We start from the raw sequence: 19,843 nt of genomic DNA, 5'->3' as shown, positions 1-19,843 counted from the left end.
GAAAACATAATTAACATACTCTACTGCATTCTACACTCATTCGCAGCTCCAGCAGCAGAAGCAGCAGCAAGGATTATTGCTGGCTAAAGTTGTGTGTGCAAAGAGGAAAACACGCAGCAAACCGAACAATGCAACAATTTGCGCGCCTTGCATACACCTCAATACGCTGCGGCGACAGCAACAGCAACATCAGTAGCAACAACAACATCAACTGTGGGAGCAACTGCATAAAAGTTATGCTCAAGGCAAAAAATGTACATGAAACAACTTAATTAGTTGTTGTGTGTGCGGGTGTAAGAAACAAAAAGCAAAAGGAAAAACGCAAAAGCAAAACGCAAAAGAAAACAAAACAAAACAAAACAGAAGCCGCTGCTGCGCATAGTGAATTTTTTAAGAAATATTTGCTCATTTTGCTTCATTAGTGTGCGCGAAATGTTTAAGGCGAGCAAATGCAGCAACTGCTGCTGCAGCAACAGCAACAACAGCAATACAAATTGCAGCCAGAGCTGGCAGTAAAATAAACTATTAAACTGTGGCGCGTGTGTTTTTGTGTGTGTGCGCGCTGTGTGTAAGGAATTTAAATTGAAATACTAAGCAAACAAGTATTTACTTGCAAGTCTGCTAATAATATATAACACAATGGATTTACTCAAATTGAAATTGAATCGAAGCTCACGCACTCAAAGGACTTCCAACAACATGCAACTAACAACTTCCTCCACCGGCATCAGCTTCGCCTGGCAACGCTATTTAGCGCTATGCACTGTGCTGTTGCTGGCGGCGCATATCAATATTACAGCCGGTCAAATCGATTGGGATGATGACGATGATCCAGGTGAGTGCCAGAAAAACCAAAAAAAAAAAAAATCCCTACCAAACGAAACGACAACAAAAGCAGTCAAGCACTGGCAGCTAGCAAAGCTTTGCATTGTGCATGCTTCGCAGCAACTTAAGCGCCAGTGATTTGCATAAATTTCTCATGTTTTGCAAATGGCAGACAATAGTTCAATAGCACCGACAGTACAAAGCGTGTGCCAGCAATAAATACAAAGTAATAGAGAGAGAGCGAGACATAGACTGAATCTAACTGTGTATTCAATACAAAACACTTTTACAATTGAATTTTTTTTGGTTTATGTTTTTGCAATTAAGTTACGTATACGCCCTCAAGACTCTCTCAGTGTGTTTTCTAATTAATCGCAGATTTATAGCATTGCTTTGCGTTTTGCCCAGCCAGCAACAGTATAAATGGTATTTTAATTATGCAAACAAATTTCAATATTTTATATATTCATAAGTTCTGACAGTTTAATTGCCAAGAGTTTTGAGCACAACTTTCCCACGCAAACACACAAACTTGGCTAGCAGCTGGCAAAAGCGTGAGCGAGACAGAGCTACAGCAGCTAAGCTTAGGCCATGGGCGTAGGCAGTTTGTAATTTAGGGACAGACCCTGTAACGCATTAATTACAAATTTCACCTACGCCTAGCTTATGAAATTTAAATAAAATGTATACACAGCACTGGTTATTTTAGCATAACTTTGTCAAAAATTGTTCCATTTTTAAATGTTTTAAGCTTGTATTAAAGTTTTAAGCTTGTATTAATGCTAAAAATAAAGTTGCATCATTACATTTGTGGATTTAGCAACTTTCGATTTTTGCCCATTTTGTAACAAAATTTGCGTGATGTAACCATCATAACATTTTATCGCCAAAAATATCAAAAGTCTCTTGGATTTTACCAAATTTGAATGCAGTTTTATTCAGGATGCTTCTCACGAGTAAAACAATACATAGAACTCTGAAATCGGACATCCATTTCACTGAGTTACGGCTTATCAAAGTGCGATATTTCACACAAATTTGTATTGTTTGTTTACTATTTTGTTCATAACATTGCAAAAAAATGTGTTACGTAAACAGTTTTATGCTCATTTTGATTGGTAATGCCACGCCCAAATAAAATGGTATAAAGCATCCCAATCGGAAGTGTTTTTGGTGAGATATAGCTTCGCAAAGCTTGAAATTAAGCAAAAAGTAGCTCTTCGGCATTGGTTTTATGCCCATAACTTTGTCAAAAACAATTTTTTATTCATCAAACAGAACAGCATATGTTTATTTACAATCTCATGAGTAAATTAAGCAAAAGAACTCTGCAGTACGATTTTCTTGGCTGAGATATAGCCTCGCAAAGTTAGAAACTGATAAGAAATGAAGACGGCCTCGTTTTTGGCAAAAATTTACAGGGGTTACATCACGTTTTTGCCAAAATATCGAAAATCGATAGACTTTCCAAGTTTGAATGCAGTTTTATTCTTATGCATCCCACGAGTCTAACAATGCATGAAAACTCCGCAATCGGATGCAATTTTCGCTGAATTACGGCTTATCAAAGTGCGATATTTCACAACAATTTGTCTTGTTTGTTTACTCATTTTGTTTATAACTTCGCCAAATAATTTTTATATCATACAATCTTATTCTCATTTTAATAGGCTTTACACGCAACATATTGACGTACAAAGCATTTGGATCGGATTTTTTTTAGCTGAGTTATATTTCTGCAAAGTTTGAAATTAAACAAAAAGTTATTCTTCAGCATTAGTTTTCTTGCCATAACTATTTCAAAAACAATTTTATATTAATCGAACACAACAGTCAATGTTTTATGTAGTATCTCATGAGAAATAAAAGCCTAAAAACAATTCTGTGCCGATTTTTTGGCTAAGATATAGCTTCTCAAAGTTAGGAAAAGTGATAAGGAAAGTGAAGACGGCATCAATTTGGCAAAATTTACAGGGGTTCCATTCACGTTTTTTGACAAAATATCGAAAATCGTAGAATTTCCAAGTTTGAATGCAGTTTTATTCTTATGCATCTCATGAGTCTAACAAGGCATGAAACTCCGCAATCGGATGCAATTTCGCTATTTGCTTATCAAAACTTGATATTTCACAGAAAGTTGTCTGGTTCGCTATCAATTTTTTAAATCATACTTGTTTGTACTCATTTTAACAGTGTTTTCTACTTGAACATGGTATAGCACAGTAAGTTCGGATTTTTTTTTCGCTTAGTTACACCTTCTCAAAGTTGGAAATTAAACAAAAAACAAGTCTGCTTTGGTTTTCTTGCTCTAACTTTATCCAAACAATTTTTCAATTGATCAAATACAATAGCAAGTGCTTATTTAGACTCTCATCAGCTAATAAAATCATAACACTCTTATGCCCAATTTTTATAAGCTGATTGATAGCGTTTCAAAATTTTAATTAACAAAAAATGTTGCTGTGTATTTAATTTGTTTTATATAACTCGGCTTAACATTTTAATAGCAATGGAGTGCGGCGTCAATTGCACCCTTTGCCCCTATGTATTTAAATACAAATTAATTACAGTAACAGAAAATAATTTAGATTTGTTTATAGCAGCTTAATCATATTACTGTAGCTTAAAATTAAAATGTGACTAAATCACAGACTTTTTGTAGCACAGACTATTGATTTTTTTGCGCTCTCTTTCTACACTCACTTAATGTGTGTGTGTGTTGGTAACACACACGCTTTTAAGCTAACGATGCAAACTGAAAATGTTGACAACAAACATTTTTCAAGCTGTGCACGCGTTGTGCTGCTTTCAGTTCCCACTTCATGTTGCTATTGCTGTCGCTCTTGTTTTGTTTTGTTTTGTTGTTGTTGTTATGAGGTAGACCAGCCTTGAACAAATACACAGCGTGTGTTGCTTACGCCCATGCAGAGAGAGAGAGAGAGAGAGAGAGAGAGCGCCAGAGAGTGTGTGGGGTAGGTAGAGATATGAGACATTGAGTTTGATGCTCTGCTTGGTTGCCCTGTTTAAACAGCAAACATCATGGCCAGTCCCGCTGTGATTCGCATTTCGTCTTTTGCCATATAGTAACAATTTTAGCATAAAAATTTTGATATCTGCCACACAGGCGGTCCTGCTACCTATTTTTTAAGCTTTAAACTGCCCACTAAGCAAGTATGCCATGAATGTTGAGGCAAATTATAAAATTTAGCTAAAGCTCAAGCGCAAGCTGCTGAGCTAATAATAAAACAAGCAAAAATTCCACAAATTTGCGCACATAGACTTGGCCAATGCCAGTCGTAAACAACTGACGACGACGACGACGCCAAACTGTAAAATTATGAAATCATAAAAATATTTTTACGATTACATAAAAAAAAGGCCACCACACATACGAGACACAATGTAGCGACAGCAGCAACAACAACTGTAGCAACAACAACAACAATTGCGTGATAGCACAAAATTTAACTTTAGACATACTATGACTTCATTAATTATCAAACTGCCGAGCTTGAAAATGGCAAAGAGCATTAGGAGCAACAGAGCTTAAACCCAACCCAACCCAAAGCCAAACGCAGGACCCACTGAACCGCCACAAAAAGCCTGAAAACTTGGCGTCATATATTCTAATTACGCGTGTCACACACACACACACACACACACACACACACAGGCAGCGTAAGCCTGAAAGCCACACACATTTTGAACGATTTCATTACAAATGTCACACACATATACACATACAAGCGCTTATATGTGGGCGTTGTTATTTGTTAAACTCTGTGGCTTTAACCCTTATTAGCCACTGCTTCCTTTTGGCAATAACTCATATGGTTTTCATTTGTTTTGATTAGGAAATGAGCAAACGCTGGCCCCGGCATATCATAATCATAACGTGACTTGACTAGCGCAATAAAATTTATGCACACACACACACACATGCATAGATTTAGCTAGTAACTATAATAAAGAAAAAATTTTAATTTATGCCGTGTTGAGTGCGTTGCTGCCCCAAATACTTTACAGTTACACATACAATTTAGCCTACGTATGCATGTGTGTGTGTGCTTGTGTGTGTGTGTGTATATTGCCATCATAAGTCAAACCTCAAATCGGCACTTCTAGTGCGCGTTCTATAGCTTTAACTCTAACTGGCAATCGTTGATTGTTGCTTTTGCCACACGGCTTGTCGTTTCATGCTCGACAAAATGTTGGATTTTCCCTAGACACGCAATATATTTTAGCATGCCTGCATGCGTGTGTATGTGTGTGGCATAGAAAATGCTAAATGAGCTTGGCCGCAAAATACATACGTTCAAATTATAATTCATATTATATATTTGATGAAACACATTCAATCATTCCAAGCAACACTCACCCCACCCCCACCCAGCTGCTCCCTTGACGCTTGGCGCTTGGCACTGTAGCAAAAACCACAAGCCAATAATTACGCATTTTTATTTTCCTTTCCTACCTTATGCTTATTTTTTAATGATAAATGACCTATGGCAAAAGTGTTGGTAATTTTTCGGCGCTTATAACAACCTCAAATTTCCACCTAGAGTGTTTATATGGCAACAGTTGTTGTTGTTGCTGTTGCTGCTGCTCAGTGGGCGTGTCCTTAATGTTCTGTCAAAAATGTCTGGCATTCTATACTTAGTATACGACATATGCTGGCGCAATTTGTCATTTGTCAAGAGCTAATGCAGTTACATAATAATTAACTAAGCCACTACAATGCGCATTTACACCAGCAAATGTCTCTGCGCCCTTTGTACATTATTCTAATAGATTGCTATGCAATTAGCTCATTAGCACAGGCGACAAACTTGCACTAACTTAAGCTATATAGCAGATTAAAAATCGATTTGTTTGTTATATTTATAGTTGTGCGTTACTTACATATGCAGCTCACACTTATTTAATTGTAAACATTTACACGTTGTGTGCTTTTGTTAAGCTGTCCCACTAGGATTTGTTTATTAATAGTGGGAACAGCTAAAGGTTATTCACTTAGCGCTGTTTGAACTTTAGGCTAACTAATTTGGTTGTACTGCTAACTCTCTCAATTCTCTAGCGAATTCGATGTAACTAATTTGATTTTTATATTATTAACAAATTGGATACATAAGAGTTGTACTATCTATAATAATTTGATACCAAACCAACATTTATAACATTTATAAAATGTCTTGCCTTGAAGTTCTAGTTACATTAGATTGAGTTGCATTTAACTTTCTTGCATAGGCAGCTCTACTTTAAGTTTGTTTTCTTTGCCAAGCTTTTATTTTATATCTTAAACTTAAAGAATATTATAAAACGTAACGTTTAGCCTGTCATGCTAGATAACATCTGACAAAATACGATTGCCGCTGCCGCTGCTGCTGCTGCTGCTTCTGCTGCGACAGTTTCCAGCAGCAGCGTCAACGCTAAAACGTATAAATTTTCTATTGATTTATGCCAAGTTCGGCTGGCAGTTTTTCCGTTTTGCATAATTTTAGCTGTTGGCCAAAAATTGTGCACAACGAACAGCAACAGCAGCAGCAGCAGCAGCGGCAGCCGCAGTAGCAGCCCACAAGGATATAAGCCAGGACAATGGCGCTGCAACGTGATGCAGAGCACCAGCCCAAATGTGCGGCAAGCTGAATGCGAATGCAATTGCAATTGTAACTGTCAAGCGAGTAGCTTTAGCCCTGGCAGTAGCTGCGTTGATAGAGTTATCCCATTTATACACGCATTTGCATACAAGGACCAAGGACTGCTACGTTTGTTCGTTGTCTCTGATTGCCGCTGGGCAAACGCGAACGAGACGCTGACACATGACAAGAGAGCGACCAAAAGAAAATAAAAACGAAAATGGTCAAATGCAGTAGCTACAAAAAAAAAGAGAGAGCAGCTAAAATGTAGCAAGTTGCAGCTGACAGGCGAGCAAAGTCGCTGGGGTACCAAGTGCAGCATTTCTATATATCATATGTAACTAGCAGCAGCCTAAAATCCATGGGGAGGCGGCAGATACCAAAACCAAACGCAAGCAAAAAAAAAAGCAGCATAAATAAATAAAAGTGTAGCGCAGCTTTGCTTAGCTCTTGACTTGTTGTTGCTGCTGACCAGTTGGCAGTGGCATGCCACGCGCAGTTGAAAGTCAAAACCATGTTGCAACATTCATCATTTAAAGTAAACAATTTTTGATTAATCGCCAGCTAACGTCAAAACGTTCCAAACCCCAAACCCAAACAGCAACAAGCAGCGTAGCTTGCAACATTTTTGCAATTGCTGCCAAACACCAAAAGCAAAAAGAGCCAAAAAAAAAAAAAGGATATATATGTGCAGTCTCATGGCACGTACGACAAAAAACAGTTGAGTGCAAGTGTAGCCAACGAGTGTGTGGCAGTTGTGTGCTTGCCACAAGCTGCTGCTGCTGCCGCTGCTAACTGCTACACATGTATACAAATTGTAGCTGGCGCAGCTGCGCCCCAGCGACAACAGGCGGCTTAGAAAACTCAGTGGCACTCCGTGTCGAGTCGAGTTCAGTTGAGTTGCGTTGAAGCCTCAGCGTTGTGCTCGTCGCTCTTTCTCTCTGTTTACTTTCAGCCGGACAAGCGTGCTGTTTGGGAAATTTGTAACATGATTGCAGCACACACAGACATACATACAGCAATAGCCATATAATGGGCACAGGCTGAGGCAATGTCCTTTCACTGACTTTTGCATATTTGACTTTGTGTTTTTGTATTTGTTGTTTGCTAGTTTTTAGTTTTTGTGGTTTTGGCCAATTTGTGCCGTCAACCGTTGTTAAAGCTTGCCAACTTATCAAACTTATCAAACAACTTGCTACCCAGCGCCCACTTAATGTGTATCTCTCTCTCTTTCCCTCTCTATATATATAGTATATGCCATACCCTTCAATACATATTAAACGGCTTATGCTGCAAAAAGGATTACAACACTTTGCGCCCCAAAGAATAGAAAAATACGCATATCATTATGCTTAAACAATTTTTTGAACAACTTTATTAGGTTTCGGCCAGTCAGCCAACCCATCAACAAAAAGGGTCCACAACAAGCTCGTGCGAAAAATGCTAAGCAAATAAACAAAACAAAACAAAGCAGAGACAGCACAAGCTTGTTGTAGAAATTGCTATGCGGCAAGCGTTAGCGCCAAAAACTATTTTATAGCTGCTGCGTGCTGTCGTCAAGGTCCACAGTCCACACAGTGTCTACAGTGGGGCAAGCAGCTACTGTTTGGGGCAATCGACTAAAGCGCATAAGTCAACGCAGCACAAAAATGTGTCAAAAAGCGCAATTTATTTAATTTTTTAGCACACAGACATACAAAACTTGTAGCGCTTGCCGCTTGCAACTTACAGTAAAAGTCATTTTCCATACTTTGCCATTTGTTGTTTGTTTTTTTTTTTTGTCAGTTTCGTTCTGTTGCTATTTAAGCGCGCAAAACTTTTAAGTTGCTCAGCGTTCAAAGTTTGTTGTTGTTGTTGTTGTCTTTGTCGTAAGCTAAATAAATTGGATTAAACCAAAAAAGATGGCACCACTGCGGCCATAAGGCCAACAACTTGCCCAACTTAGTTGGCTTGCCTTTTTTTGTTGCTTCCCATTTGCCAGCGCATAGAAATTGGTAAACTGCACGTGGCTGTTATTTTAAAACTTCTTCTGGCTCTGTCTCCCGGGTTCAACTCATTAGACAAATGAGTCAAAACTAAGGCGTATGTTTGACTCAACCGAAACTTTTTGCAAACATTCACACACAAACTCTCTAGAGAGCCAATCGCCAAATCAAGTTACAAAATTGGGAGCAAGGCGAAAGCCAAAAAAAAACCCAAACTTTTGGCATAAAACCATAAATGTCAAAGTCAGGAAAAAGTTTAGCATAGTTTTGTGCGGACTTTCAGCAGCAGCAGCCAGAGCCATGTGGTTGACATAAGTATTGTAGCGAGTGGGGTCAAAGCTGATATTATTAATTGTAACAAGTTAATTTGCACAGCATATGAACCCCAAACAGTGTCAAAGCCAATGCTGGGCTGGGCTGGCCTGGCTGGTTGCAGTGCCCGTCTTAGTGTCAACACTTGGACAGGGCTAACAAAGGCCAAGTTGCCTAGGCTAACAAAAGTTACAAGGAGACATGTGTTGGCTGTGTGCGTGTGTGTGTGTGTGTGCAAAGGATAAACTTTGCCAGACATTTGTTGACATTTACATACATATATTTATTTTTTGTTGTTTACTCAGCATATTCATATGCATTGCTTCGAAAGTTAGAAAAACAACTTATAATTAGCATTTAAAGACAAGTTTCTTTTTCAGCTAAAAGTCAAAGCAATTTTGAGCTAAAAATATGAGCTACAAGACATAAGCTAGCTAAACAATTTGTATATAAAATTGACTTTTAAAAAGTTTGCTTTGTTGCAAAGGCAATTTTATATTTTTAACTCGAGCTGACAAGCTTTTAATCAACTTAAGATTGTAAAGCTTAAAGGGAAAGCTTGTGGCGCAGCTGCTGGCAAATATTTTATTTTAGTAAATATTTATGTTGCCTTTGGTTAGTACAAATATTATTTAGTGTTTTGAAGTGCGTATACGTAACGTATCGATCTGCACTCTTTTACTTTACTCTAACGACTGTTTAACAGTTCTGTTAAGCTCTAACAGCCTCCCAACAGCAAACCCATTCTTTACATTTATAAAATATATATTTTTTCTATTAGTTTTTTATTAATGTAGCTATTTTATTACAGCACTTTTGCCTATTTAGTCTCTAGAGTTCATTGAGCTATTGTTGAAAGGCTCTAACTTTTTTATTGCGTGCATTGCTCAAGTTCATTGAACCTCTACTTTATCTAAGATTTTAGTTTTATGTTCATAATTTAATAAGCAAGTTTATCTTAAATTTAAGCACAAATTTGCTGCGCTGCATAGTCTATACTTAGTAATTTTATATAATGTCTGTATCTCATTATTTATGCCGCCAGTAATGCTGCTAACAGCAGCAGCCACTCAAGCCTGTTACTAACACTATATACTACATACTATATATATATATATATATAGTTAGTTATAAGCCAGCATAGCGCACACTGTAAATAAGTGCTAAACTTTAGCATGCCGCTGTGTCTGTTTTTTGTTGCCGCAAATGTTTTGTAAAATGCGCTGAAGTCATAAATTTCAGACAAGCGAAAGCGTGGGCAAAGTGCAAAGGCGCCATTAACTTGCATTGAGTGTTTGTGTGTGTGTGTGTGCTTTACTTATTTTTATTTAGCTCTCTTTTTTGTAGTATATAGAGAGCTGTACTATATATAGATTTAGCTGCCAAGCATTTCGCTTTTATAGTTTATTGCTGCCGACTGGCGAAATTGGCGCGCGTATTGATATTGCAAATATTTTAAGCTAGCACATGCCAGACTTAGGGCCATATGGCCGCAAGCCAAGCAAAGGTTTATGCTTTGTGTTGTTGCCGCATGGCTCAGCGAAACGAGTGTGGGCAGACTGTCTGTTGCTGCTGCTGCTACTTCTGCTGCAGCATGCTTAAGGCCAAGTTTACTTATTTATTTAGCTGCTGTTTGTACATCATCAGGCAGCTCATCATGCTTGTGATTATGAGGCGCCTGGGCGTTAAATTTTAAATCCAAGCTAAAGCTAGTGCACAAGCACAAGCATATGTGTCTATGTGTGTGTGTCTGTGTGTGTGTGGCAACAGCTTGTGGCCTGCTGGCGCTTGCCAAGCTGTGGACAGACACTCACACAAAACCCGCAATGCATACAGCGGAAATGCATCAAATGAGTGGGCGTGTTGTAGGGTTGGGTTGCAAGTTGACATAAGTGCACACACACACATTGACATACACACACACATGCATAGAGTCAAATCTCTTGCTGTAAAATTTTCCAACTAATCGGATTCTAATGGCAAAATAATTATCAGAAGACTGCATAGTGCTACTTAGGCAAACGCTCTGTCTCATTCTCTAACTATTGCGCTCTCTGTCGCACACACACGCACAGCGTGTTAGCTTTGTGGGGGTTTTGGCATTGCATTCATAAATTTTGCGCATGCCATTAGTTTTACATTTGCGGTTGTTGCTGAGGATAACCGCAAAGTGAAAAGCCGCACAATTTCCAAGTCAGACGGAAATGTATGAGAGCGGCCAGCAGCAAATGAAATGAAGTTCAGTTAACTACACACACACACATACAAACACACATATGTATATATAGTTAGACCGCATAGCAGCGTTGCTAGTATGCTTAGTGCTCAATCAGAGTTTTCAATTAATATTGGGCACTGCTTCAGCATAAAGAATTGTCAACTACAACTAAAATATTGCCAATTAAACAGACACAGATACAGCCAATTGGCTTTAAGCAGACAGCCAGAGACAATAAGCAATCTGAGCATTTGAGCTTGGCCACAACCTCAGCCAACAGCCGCAAACACACAACAACAACAACAACAGCTGCTGCTGTCGGCTGCTGTTGGCTGCTGCCAAACCAATAATATTAAATTAAATATTTCAAACCGCTGCATAAATGCAAACATTTGCATTGTGGCTAAGCGCATGTGTGAGTGTGAGCTTAAGCAAAAATAAAGATAATCGATAAGCCTAGGCCCAGCAGCAGCAGCAACAGTATTAACTGAATTGTGTGGCATGCAACTGTCAGCGTCAAAGTTCATGTTGGCTCGCTTAATGCGAAAATTCAATTAGTTGGCATAATTAGTTGTGGCAAGCATTGATGCCTCAGCCGCAGTCACAGCCGCTGGCTTTTGTTTTCTGTCTGTGTGTGTGTGTGTGTGAATGAAAGCGCTGAGCATTAAAGCTTTGGCAGCAGCAATTTCATTGTACATTGCTCATTGCCAATTTTTTTTTATTTATTTTTATTTTTGTGTGCGCGCTCAGCGCTTTTGTTGGCTGTTGATCTTTTGCTACGGCAACGCTATTCAATGCTTGATTAATGCGCATTCATTAATTCAAGCTAATTAAGATGCCAACTAGGCAATGCGCCGCTTAAAGCGACAGCAACCAAAAATTTAAGAGCAATCAAACTTTATCCTCAGGCAGACGCCCACCCACCCAAACATTTGCGCATTGGCGTTAATTAACTAAATGCAACTGCATTAAAACTGATTGTTTTCACTTTGTTTGCAATGCAAATTGCTGCTGTTGCCCATTGCAATTGCCTAGTCTAGTTTAGTCAATGGTCAATGACATTTTTACTAACATATGAGCTCAGGCAGCAATTGCAGCACTAGCAGCAAATTTAATTATAGTTTAAGCGAGAGTAAACACACACACATGCACACACACACAGAAGAGATAGCACACTGTTTATATGTAACGCGAAAACAAGTCAAATGGCAAGTCACGTTTCAATGGCTAATGAGGTCATGTGTAAGAGCCAATGGCGGGCACCAAAGCCAAGTGTCTGCCATACATTACAGTCGACAAACTGCGTGTGTGTGTGTGTGTGTCTGCTAAGTATTGTTGGCATTGTTGCCTAGGTACTGGCTGCTAGCTTGTCATTCACTGGCAGGCACGTTATAATAATGCGAACGTGCAGGCTACAAAACAGCGCAAGTTTGAAGTGGCGTACGGGGCGTATGCAAGCTGCCTGAATGACTAAAGTTAACACTAACTTGGCCAAGCAAATAAACAAGCAAAACAATAAAACGCAGCACTTGCGCATACACTTGCCAAACTTAAAGCAAATGCAGCAGCAACAATACTAAATATTGTTATATAAATTGCAAGCTATTATGTTTGATTCGAATTAAGTATACGCCGCTGTAAATTTATAACGAGCTGTCTAAGCCTGCTTATTGTACGCTGTGGACAATATGTCAACACACACACACACACACACACAGACGTGCTTACCTGTCTCTCGTGTGCGTGTTTATAGGCATATAATTTGCGTCTATGCAACGCTGCATCTGCTGCTTTAAACTGTTTGCATTATTATTGTTTGTTGTTGTTGTGGCCGTCGCACCGCATTGTTGTGTTGAATGTTTTGGCAGTTGCATTGCAATTACAATTATAAGAGTATATATTTTGTAATTATATTGCGTTGTATGCAGCAATTCAAGTTGCATGTGTGCTTACAATTTCAAATGTCAATCCTAACAAACGTGTGTGGAGTTTATGCAATAGAAATGTGCACTGTTGATTTATCGTTGGCAATTATGTTTAGTTGATAAACTTAAATTTGATATTGCCATGCAAATAAATAAAATATATGTAATCTTAAGCTGCTTGCTTAGGCGCAAGAAAATCGATTATGGCATTTAAATCAATTTCAATTAAAACCAGCCGCAATTATTATGCATCAGTTAATTGCAAAATAAAATTGTTTATGCGCATTTAATTCAATTTATTAGCAATTTTCATGCTGCGTGCGCTAAAAAAAAATAAAAACAGCTGACTAATTGTTTTAAAAATTGTCAGTGCGCACTTAATAATTTAAACTAAGCTTGCACAAAAGTTAACTTTTGCTAGTGCAAATCCTTTTTAGTGCACAAAGCTGAGCCCAACTTTTGCTTTAAATATAACATTTAATTTCTGCTTGTCATCAATAGTTATGTGCAGGCTTTTGTTAATGCTAAAATGCAAGCTTTCAACACAAGTGCGAGTGGAACAAAAATAGATATAAAAAAAGTATCAAAATTTGACTCTTATGAACACTAATTAAATGGAACTACTCTGCTCTGACGATATTGAAACAAATATCTCCGAGGATCCCACAGTATATTAATGTTAGTTAAGCTCAGGCTCGTGACCCATCACTGGCCACTCTTCTATAGTACTCCTGTTCTGTAGACATTTATGCCACATCTCATGTTTACATTTAAATAAGATTATCAGATAAACGTAGCGTTTTGCAAGCAGACCAACAGCAAAAATCATTTCTCAAATGTGCACACACAGACTGCGACACATATGTGTGTCTGTGGTAGATATACTCTGTTTGTTGTGTGGTTGTTGTTAACAACATTATGTTTGGCATCTAGCTATCAGGTTTCATGTTTGTCTCTTTGTGCCTGTCGTGCTAGTGTTGCAAGATTATCTGGCAATTAGCCATAAAAACTAATATTACATTGACAACTATCCTTGCTGCCATAATTGGATGTTGCTACCCCTAAACTGTCATTTTAATGCATTTGCTAAAGTTAGCCATGATACTCCGAGTTGTGCCATAATAACTGAATTTGCAGTCCCTTGCATAAAATATAATTGTTACCTAGCTGCGCCTGATACTGCGCAGCGAATATATTCTAATTGTAACTATGAGGACTTTCGTGTTGCCCGGCTGTACTGCCTTTAAATTTAGATATACTTGTGTGACCTCTGTATATTACATCTAGAAGAGACAATCACTTTGAATGTGAGCAGTCAACGGCAAAGGTAACAAGGTGGCGGCGAGTGATTAATCAGGAGTTGGCGCTTATTTGAGCACCACACAGACACAATACAGCCAAAATTGATTTTGCTTTGTTGGTGCGCGCGCGCAAATTGCCCGATTAGCCTAGCTGCCGCCGCAGTGCTTTGCCGTTATGCTAACAGGACAAACAACCAACCTATTAAAAGAACCCGCTTGTCCGATTTTGCATACCAAGGTTTAACATTTTAGGTCTCCTCGTCCAAACAAAGGTTATGAGGCACACTTCCTTGCACTGAACTGATGAGGCTTAAGCTTATGTAGTTATCATCTACGATCGCTGTTTATATACTGCTGGTTTTTATACAAGCTATGCAATCGACCACTTAAAAGTGTGTATGTAAACAAGCTAATAATATGTGTAGAAGTCCGCAGGCGCGATGGCAGCAGCTCGCGATGGTTTATTTTATTCTTCACGCTGTCTGTGCGATAGACTTGTCCAGACTTGGCCTTGGGATATCTGCTCGTTTTTCAGAAACTCTCCTCTCCGGCAGTCACACATTTTAAATGACACCGTGCGTGTCTTGCGTGCATGTCGGTCGTTTTGGCTCTGGTTCTCTTTGTGCGGCGCGTGCGCTTGTTGTGTTGTCGTTGCTCGTCTCTTTTGGTTGTTAGCCAGGAATTTGACTGTTTTGGGAGAGCACCCCCTGAACAACTAAAGGCACTTGTCACCGTGCCAGTTGCTCCCGCAGATTACTCCAAAGCCGAGGTTCGAATCCCTTATAAGACGTCGGCTAGAGCTAAAGAGTGCGATCAGGTCAAACGCTGTTTGTTAATGTAGCGACTTAGCGAAGCTCGTGCATACCCTACCACAACCGCCATCTGTAGAGTCTAACTTGACATCCTCGAGCTTCGCGCTCTATATAGTAGATTCTATGCAGAATATTGTTTGTTAGGTTAAATTTCATGATGGCTCGTTCTTTAACTTTGTGAGGCCAACGAGCCCAACCGCTGTACATCAAACGCAATAAGTCACCACAGTCTGACGACTTGCTTTTTAGCGTACTTATAAGCGTCCGTGTACCAGATATTAGGGCTGCCAAGAAGCTATTGCACGCCATGTATGGCAGGTCTTATCCTAACACTATCAAGGTAATTTACCTAAATTCATTGTGGGGTGTTGTCTTTAGAGCACTGCTGACCGTCAGAGGTCCACAATTGTTGAATTGCTGCATTTCACCCTATTTTTAACCTGGAGTGAGTATTGATTATATTTCTCTGCTAACGCACTAATCACTCACTGTCACGGATTTTACAACGAAAGATTTTTGTTGCAAAATTAAACAGCTTTGTGTCCAGGATGCGTGGGAGTTTGCTGCTTAAAGCGCTGCAAAGCTTGCGCAATTTAATTTGTTGCTGTTGCCTTTTCGGTTAAAAATCAATTGCGTCTAGGCGCGAGGCTGTGCCTTATTCAATTTTAACAACGCTAATAAATGGATTGCGTTTCCTCGTATGTGGTTTGTTTGAACTGCGTGCGTGTGTGTGTGTGTGAGTATGGTGGGGGACTGTCGTGCTAGCTCGCACGATTTATGCGCCTTACACGCTAAGCTCAAAAGTATGCTACATAAGCTGCAGTTGTGAGGCGGCGGCGTCGCTGCCAGCCGCATATGTTTGACTGCTTGCTGGTAAGCTGAAATTCAAATTTTTACTCATGGCCAACACGGCAGCTGTTAAAAGGGTTTTTTTTTCTACTGTTTTTTGCGTTGGCTTAAATGCGCCACGCCATTTGTCAGTGTAATAAAATCAAACACAGCGACCTCAAAAAAAAAACGAAAACCAAAGCTGCAAAAACACACACAAAACCGTAAAGCTTTTGCCCAGGCTCAACTCAAGAGCACCCACAGCAGAAACAGGACCGCCAGGACAGCGCATACCTGAGAGCGCGCGTTAGCAGCTATTTGAAAATTTATATTGGCCACATTTGTAGCCGGTTGGGTATTACCTTGAGCGCTTTTTGAAGTTTTCACATTTATTTCACTTGACTGCCAATGGCAAAGATTTCAAGCAATCTTTGTAATTGTATGCACTTGGTTTTAATGCGCTTTACTGTCGCTCACTCTCGCTCACTCATGTCAATGTATTTTTACAACGCAATTTATTGCGGCAATTTCTCGCGCTAAAATGCAAATGCCAGCGCCAGTGCCAGCGCCAGTGCCAGCGTCAGCGCCAAGGCGAGTGCTTGTTTACATTAGTTATCATGCTTATTTATGTGGAAGCTTGGCGCTGGAGCTGGAGTTGCTCTCAAGCTTTAAAGCCAAGAGTGCCTATAAAATGAAGTTCAGTGTTGGTGTTGGGGGGCAAGCCTTTGTCTCAACGCATTTTCTCTCTGTCGCTAAGCTGCTTGTCGCATTGAGAAATCACCAAATAATTGCGACATTTACAGTGGCGTGCGCTTATCTCTTGCCAGCAACATTTGCAGCAAATACAACAGCAACAACAACAAAAAAATGTTGTCAGGCACGCTGCTGCTCGCTGCGTTATTCCTTTGGGAGCGTAGCGGCGACAAATTACAAATTCAACAAGCAGCAAGTGGACAACCCTCATTAATTTCAGACCCCGGCGTAAAAGGGAGCTGCAAACTTTGCTATTAAAATTAATAATGTTGCTAAAAACAACAGCAACAGCAACAACGAGTCAACGAGCTTGTTGAAAAACTGTCGCACAGCGTGTTACTGCCAAGAGCGAGCGAGCGAACGCTCTAACAATTGACGCGTATGGATGGGGGCCAGTTGGGTCATAAAAATTAAAAATTTAAGCACAACAACAACATCAATAAATGTTCAAAGGCAACTAGGCTGAAGGGCTTTAGTTAATGGGCATTTTTGGTTGCCAATGCCAACGCGCAGATTCGTAGCCCACTGTAGGCGCAGCTTAATTTACGTACTTGTAACAATGACAAGTCATACAAGTTGCACTTGCTCTAATTACAAAAGGCTGCTGCCTGCCTGGCTTTGAAGTAAGTAGTCCTAGGCTTAAATGCCAAGACAATGGCTGTTGATTTTGTCACAAAAATTTGCCAAAAAGTTCAGCTCGCGCTCGTTGCCAATCAAGCTCAAGTACTTGGAATTTTAATTAAATTCTTAAAAATAGCTCTATGCAGTGATTGTTCCTATTTGCATAGATGAATTAAAAAGCAAAAGCGTATAACAATTCAGCTTGCTTGTGATTTGGCCTAAGGTGAAATTCAAAGTAAACTGTCCTTTTCAAATAACAATTCCACTTAATTTATTAATTAAGTGTACAAGCGCTTGCTCTATGTAAATCGAAATTAGAAAATGCTTAGTAATATTTCTTAGAAGCACGTATTAGCCATGGAAAAGTTTAAAATTAAGCAAATATATGTCAGCTGCAATTAATTTGTAGCCAAAACATTGTCATAAATATTTCATAAATATTTATTTAATTTACCTTTATGCGCTTATATTATTACTAAGTATTAAAATGCAACTGTAGCTCTATCAAATCAAAACTTATCTTGCAAATGTGCATAGCTGCTTAGCTTATGAAACTTGTGGCAAGTAAATGCAGCTTAATGGCCAACTACATGCCAATAAGCTGAATTGATTAATAAAGTTCACATCCCTTATTCGATATGCTTTCTGTGAATTTCATAAGTATCAGATTGTTAGCATTAAGTCCTAACGCACATACAGAAAGTCAATTATAAATAGCTGCCAGGCAAATACTATGAACATAACTTTCTGTTGAATTGGCTGGTTGGTTAATCAAATTTGCTTGCGTTTTAAGTGAAAACGGTAACATGGCTAATTGTAAATTTTTGGCACTGAGAACAAAGCTACTTGTCTAATTCGTTTAGACTGAAACTCATTTGTGTTATGCGCCGCTTACACACTTTGCCATTGGCTTGAGCGTAATTATTAATATTGCCCATGTTGGGAAAATTGTGACACCCAGCGCGTTTTTTGGTTATCTCTGTACATATTTGTAATTGAAACGTGGCACACTCACTGACTCACTGACTGACTGACTGAGTATTTGAGTGTCTGTTTGGTCTACTGCGCATACAATGTAAAATAATTAGCATGATGTTGTTGCGTTGGCTTTTTGTGTGTGTGTGTGTGTGGCAACTGTATTTGGTTATGTTGGTGTTGCCAACGCATATTACATTTAGTTAATTAATTGGGTTGCTCATTATGAATACTTTATGAAGTAAGACAGTTATATAGGCGCACCATACGCATAGCTACAGTTGTTGCTCAAATGCCCACAGGTAAGCTAATGAACCTGCCATTTGTATATTTATATATATATATATACTTATGCTTAAGTACGCGCAAATATTTGTGAGAATTTTTGAAGCGCCTCAAGACTTTTGGCCCTCGTCTTTGCCAACGAGCAAGCAGTGTGTAAATAGCATGGCTTGTAAACAAAGGCCACAAACAAATGGCAAACAAAAGCGAGAGCGCTGCGCCAAAAATACAAAACTCAAAAAAAAAAAAACTGCGCAAAACAATAAAAGAAATTAGCAAACAGCGAAAACAGCAAAGGCAATAAAAGCAAGCACTGAATAGCAACAAGAACATAACGCAATGCAACTACATAAATAATTTAATATTTCCACTTCAATTGCTGCGCTGCTCTCTTGTAATGCTGCTGCCGCTTTGCCTTTGTTTCACTTCTTTGCATTTTGCTTTTTTTTGTTTGCACTTCACTTCGTTTTCGTGCGCCAACGAAAAAAAATAAGCAATTGAATGCTCAGTTAAATGTAAGAAAAATCAATTTTCCAAACAATTTTACTGCCCACACTCCCGCTCCGCTGCTGCTGCCAGCTCAGCAGCCATTTTAGTATGACTTTTTATGCACTTGTCGCCGGCTGTGGGCAATGAATGCTCTCTTGTTGCCAAAGTGAGCTTAGTTAAAAGAGATGACGGGCTAAACATCCTGTAGCAGTATTTTGTTGTAGTGCTGCTTATTTCGTGGAAAGTTAGAGCCGAGCGGCTCATATGTTTGTTTATACTTTGACCCAAGCAGCAAAGCAAATTTGTAGCCTGTTGTTGAATAGTTAAAGAATGTTGCATACTTTTCAGCTTAGGGGCTAGAGTGTTCTTAGAAATGTTTGCTGAACATTACTTACTAATTTGTCTTCTACGAAAAGGTAGCTGGACCTGCCGCCAGCCTTTTTGTCTTTAGTCTGATCAGCTGCTGTATTCTCATTACAAAATGGAATGCTTCAGTAACTTTTCAAGTAGCGCTTGGAGCTGCTTAACGCGTTTGCATACGCCCCGTTGTCAACTGAAATTACAGCGCATATGCAGGCAAATCAATAGCAAAAGCAAAATCAATTGCCAAATCACTTCAGTGCGTACCATGTCAACGCAGCTCTTGCCCTCAATGCTAACGTTTAGTTGAATTTTTGCGCTTTTTTTGGTTTTTTCGGGTATTTTTTGTTTTTTTGTTTCTAGAGTTCATTGTTTGCCTTTCGTACTGCGGCTGTTGTTTTGCATTGTTTGCTCAGCGAAGCAGTGTGGCCCAAAATGCTAAGCTAACGATTCCTTAGGGCACGATTTTAAGAGCAAACGAGTGCGCTATAGCAAACGAAAAATGAAAAGAAGAGAGTGAG

General features: G+C 39.2%; 1 protein-coding gene across 1 annotated transcript in view; it reads left to right on the top strand.

The window, feature by feature from the left end:
- Nucleotides 1-604: 604 nt before the first annotated feature.
- Nucleotides 605-19,843, top strand: part of LOC108603787 — a 57,821-nt gene continuing 38,582 nt past the window's right edge. The window contains exon 1 of the mRNA XM_017992883.1: nucleotides 605-835. Within this exon, the coding sequence (XP_017848372.1) occupies nucleotides 640-835 (196 nt within the window). The 5' untranslated portion in view covers nucleotides 605-639. The remainder of the gene's footprint in view (nucleotides 836-19,843) is intronic.

This window comes from Drosophila busckii, chromosome 3R (assembly GCF_011750605.1).
Source record: "Drosophila busckii strain San Diego stock center, stock number 13000-0081.31 chromosome 3R, ASM1175060v1, whole genome shotgun sequence".
Lineage (NCBI taxonomy): Eukaryota > Metazoa > Arthropoda > Insecta > Diptera > Drosophilidae > Drosophila > Drosophila busckii.
The sequence above is the reverse complement of the archived record's forward strand: the minus strand, read 5'-3'. Positions and strand labels throughout refer to the sequence as shown.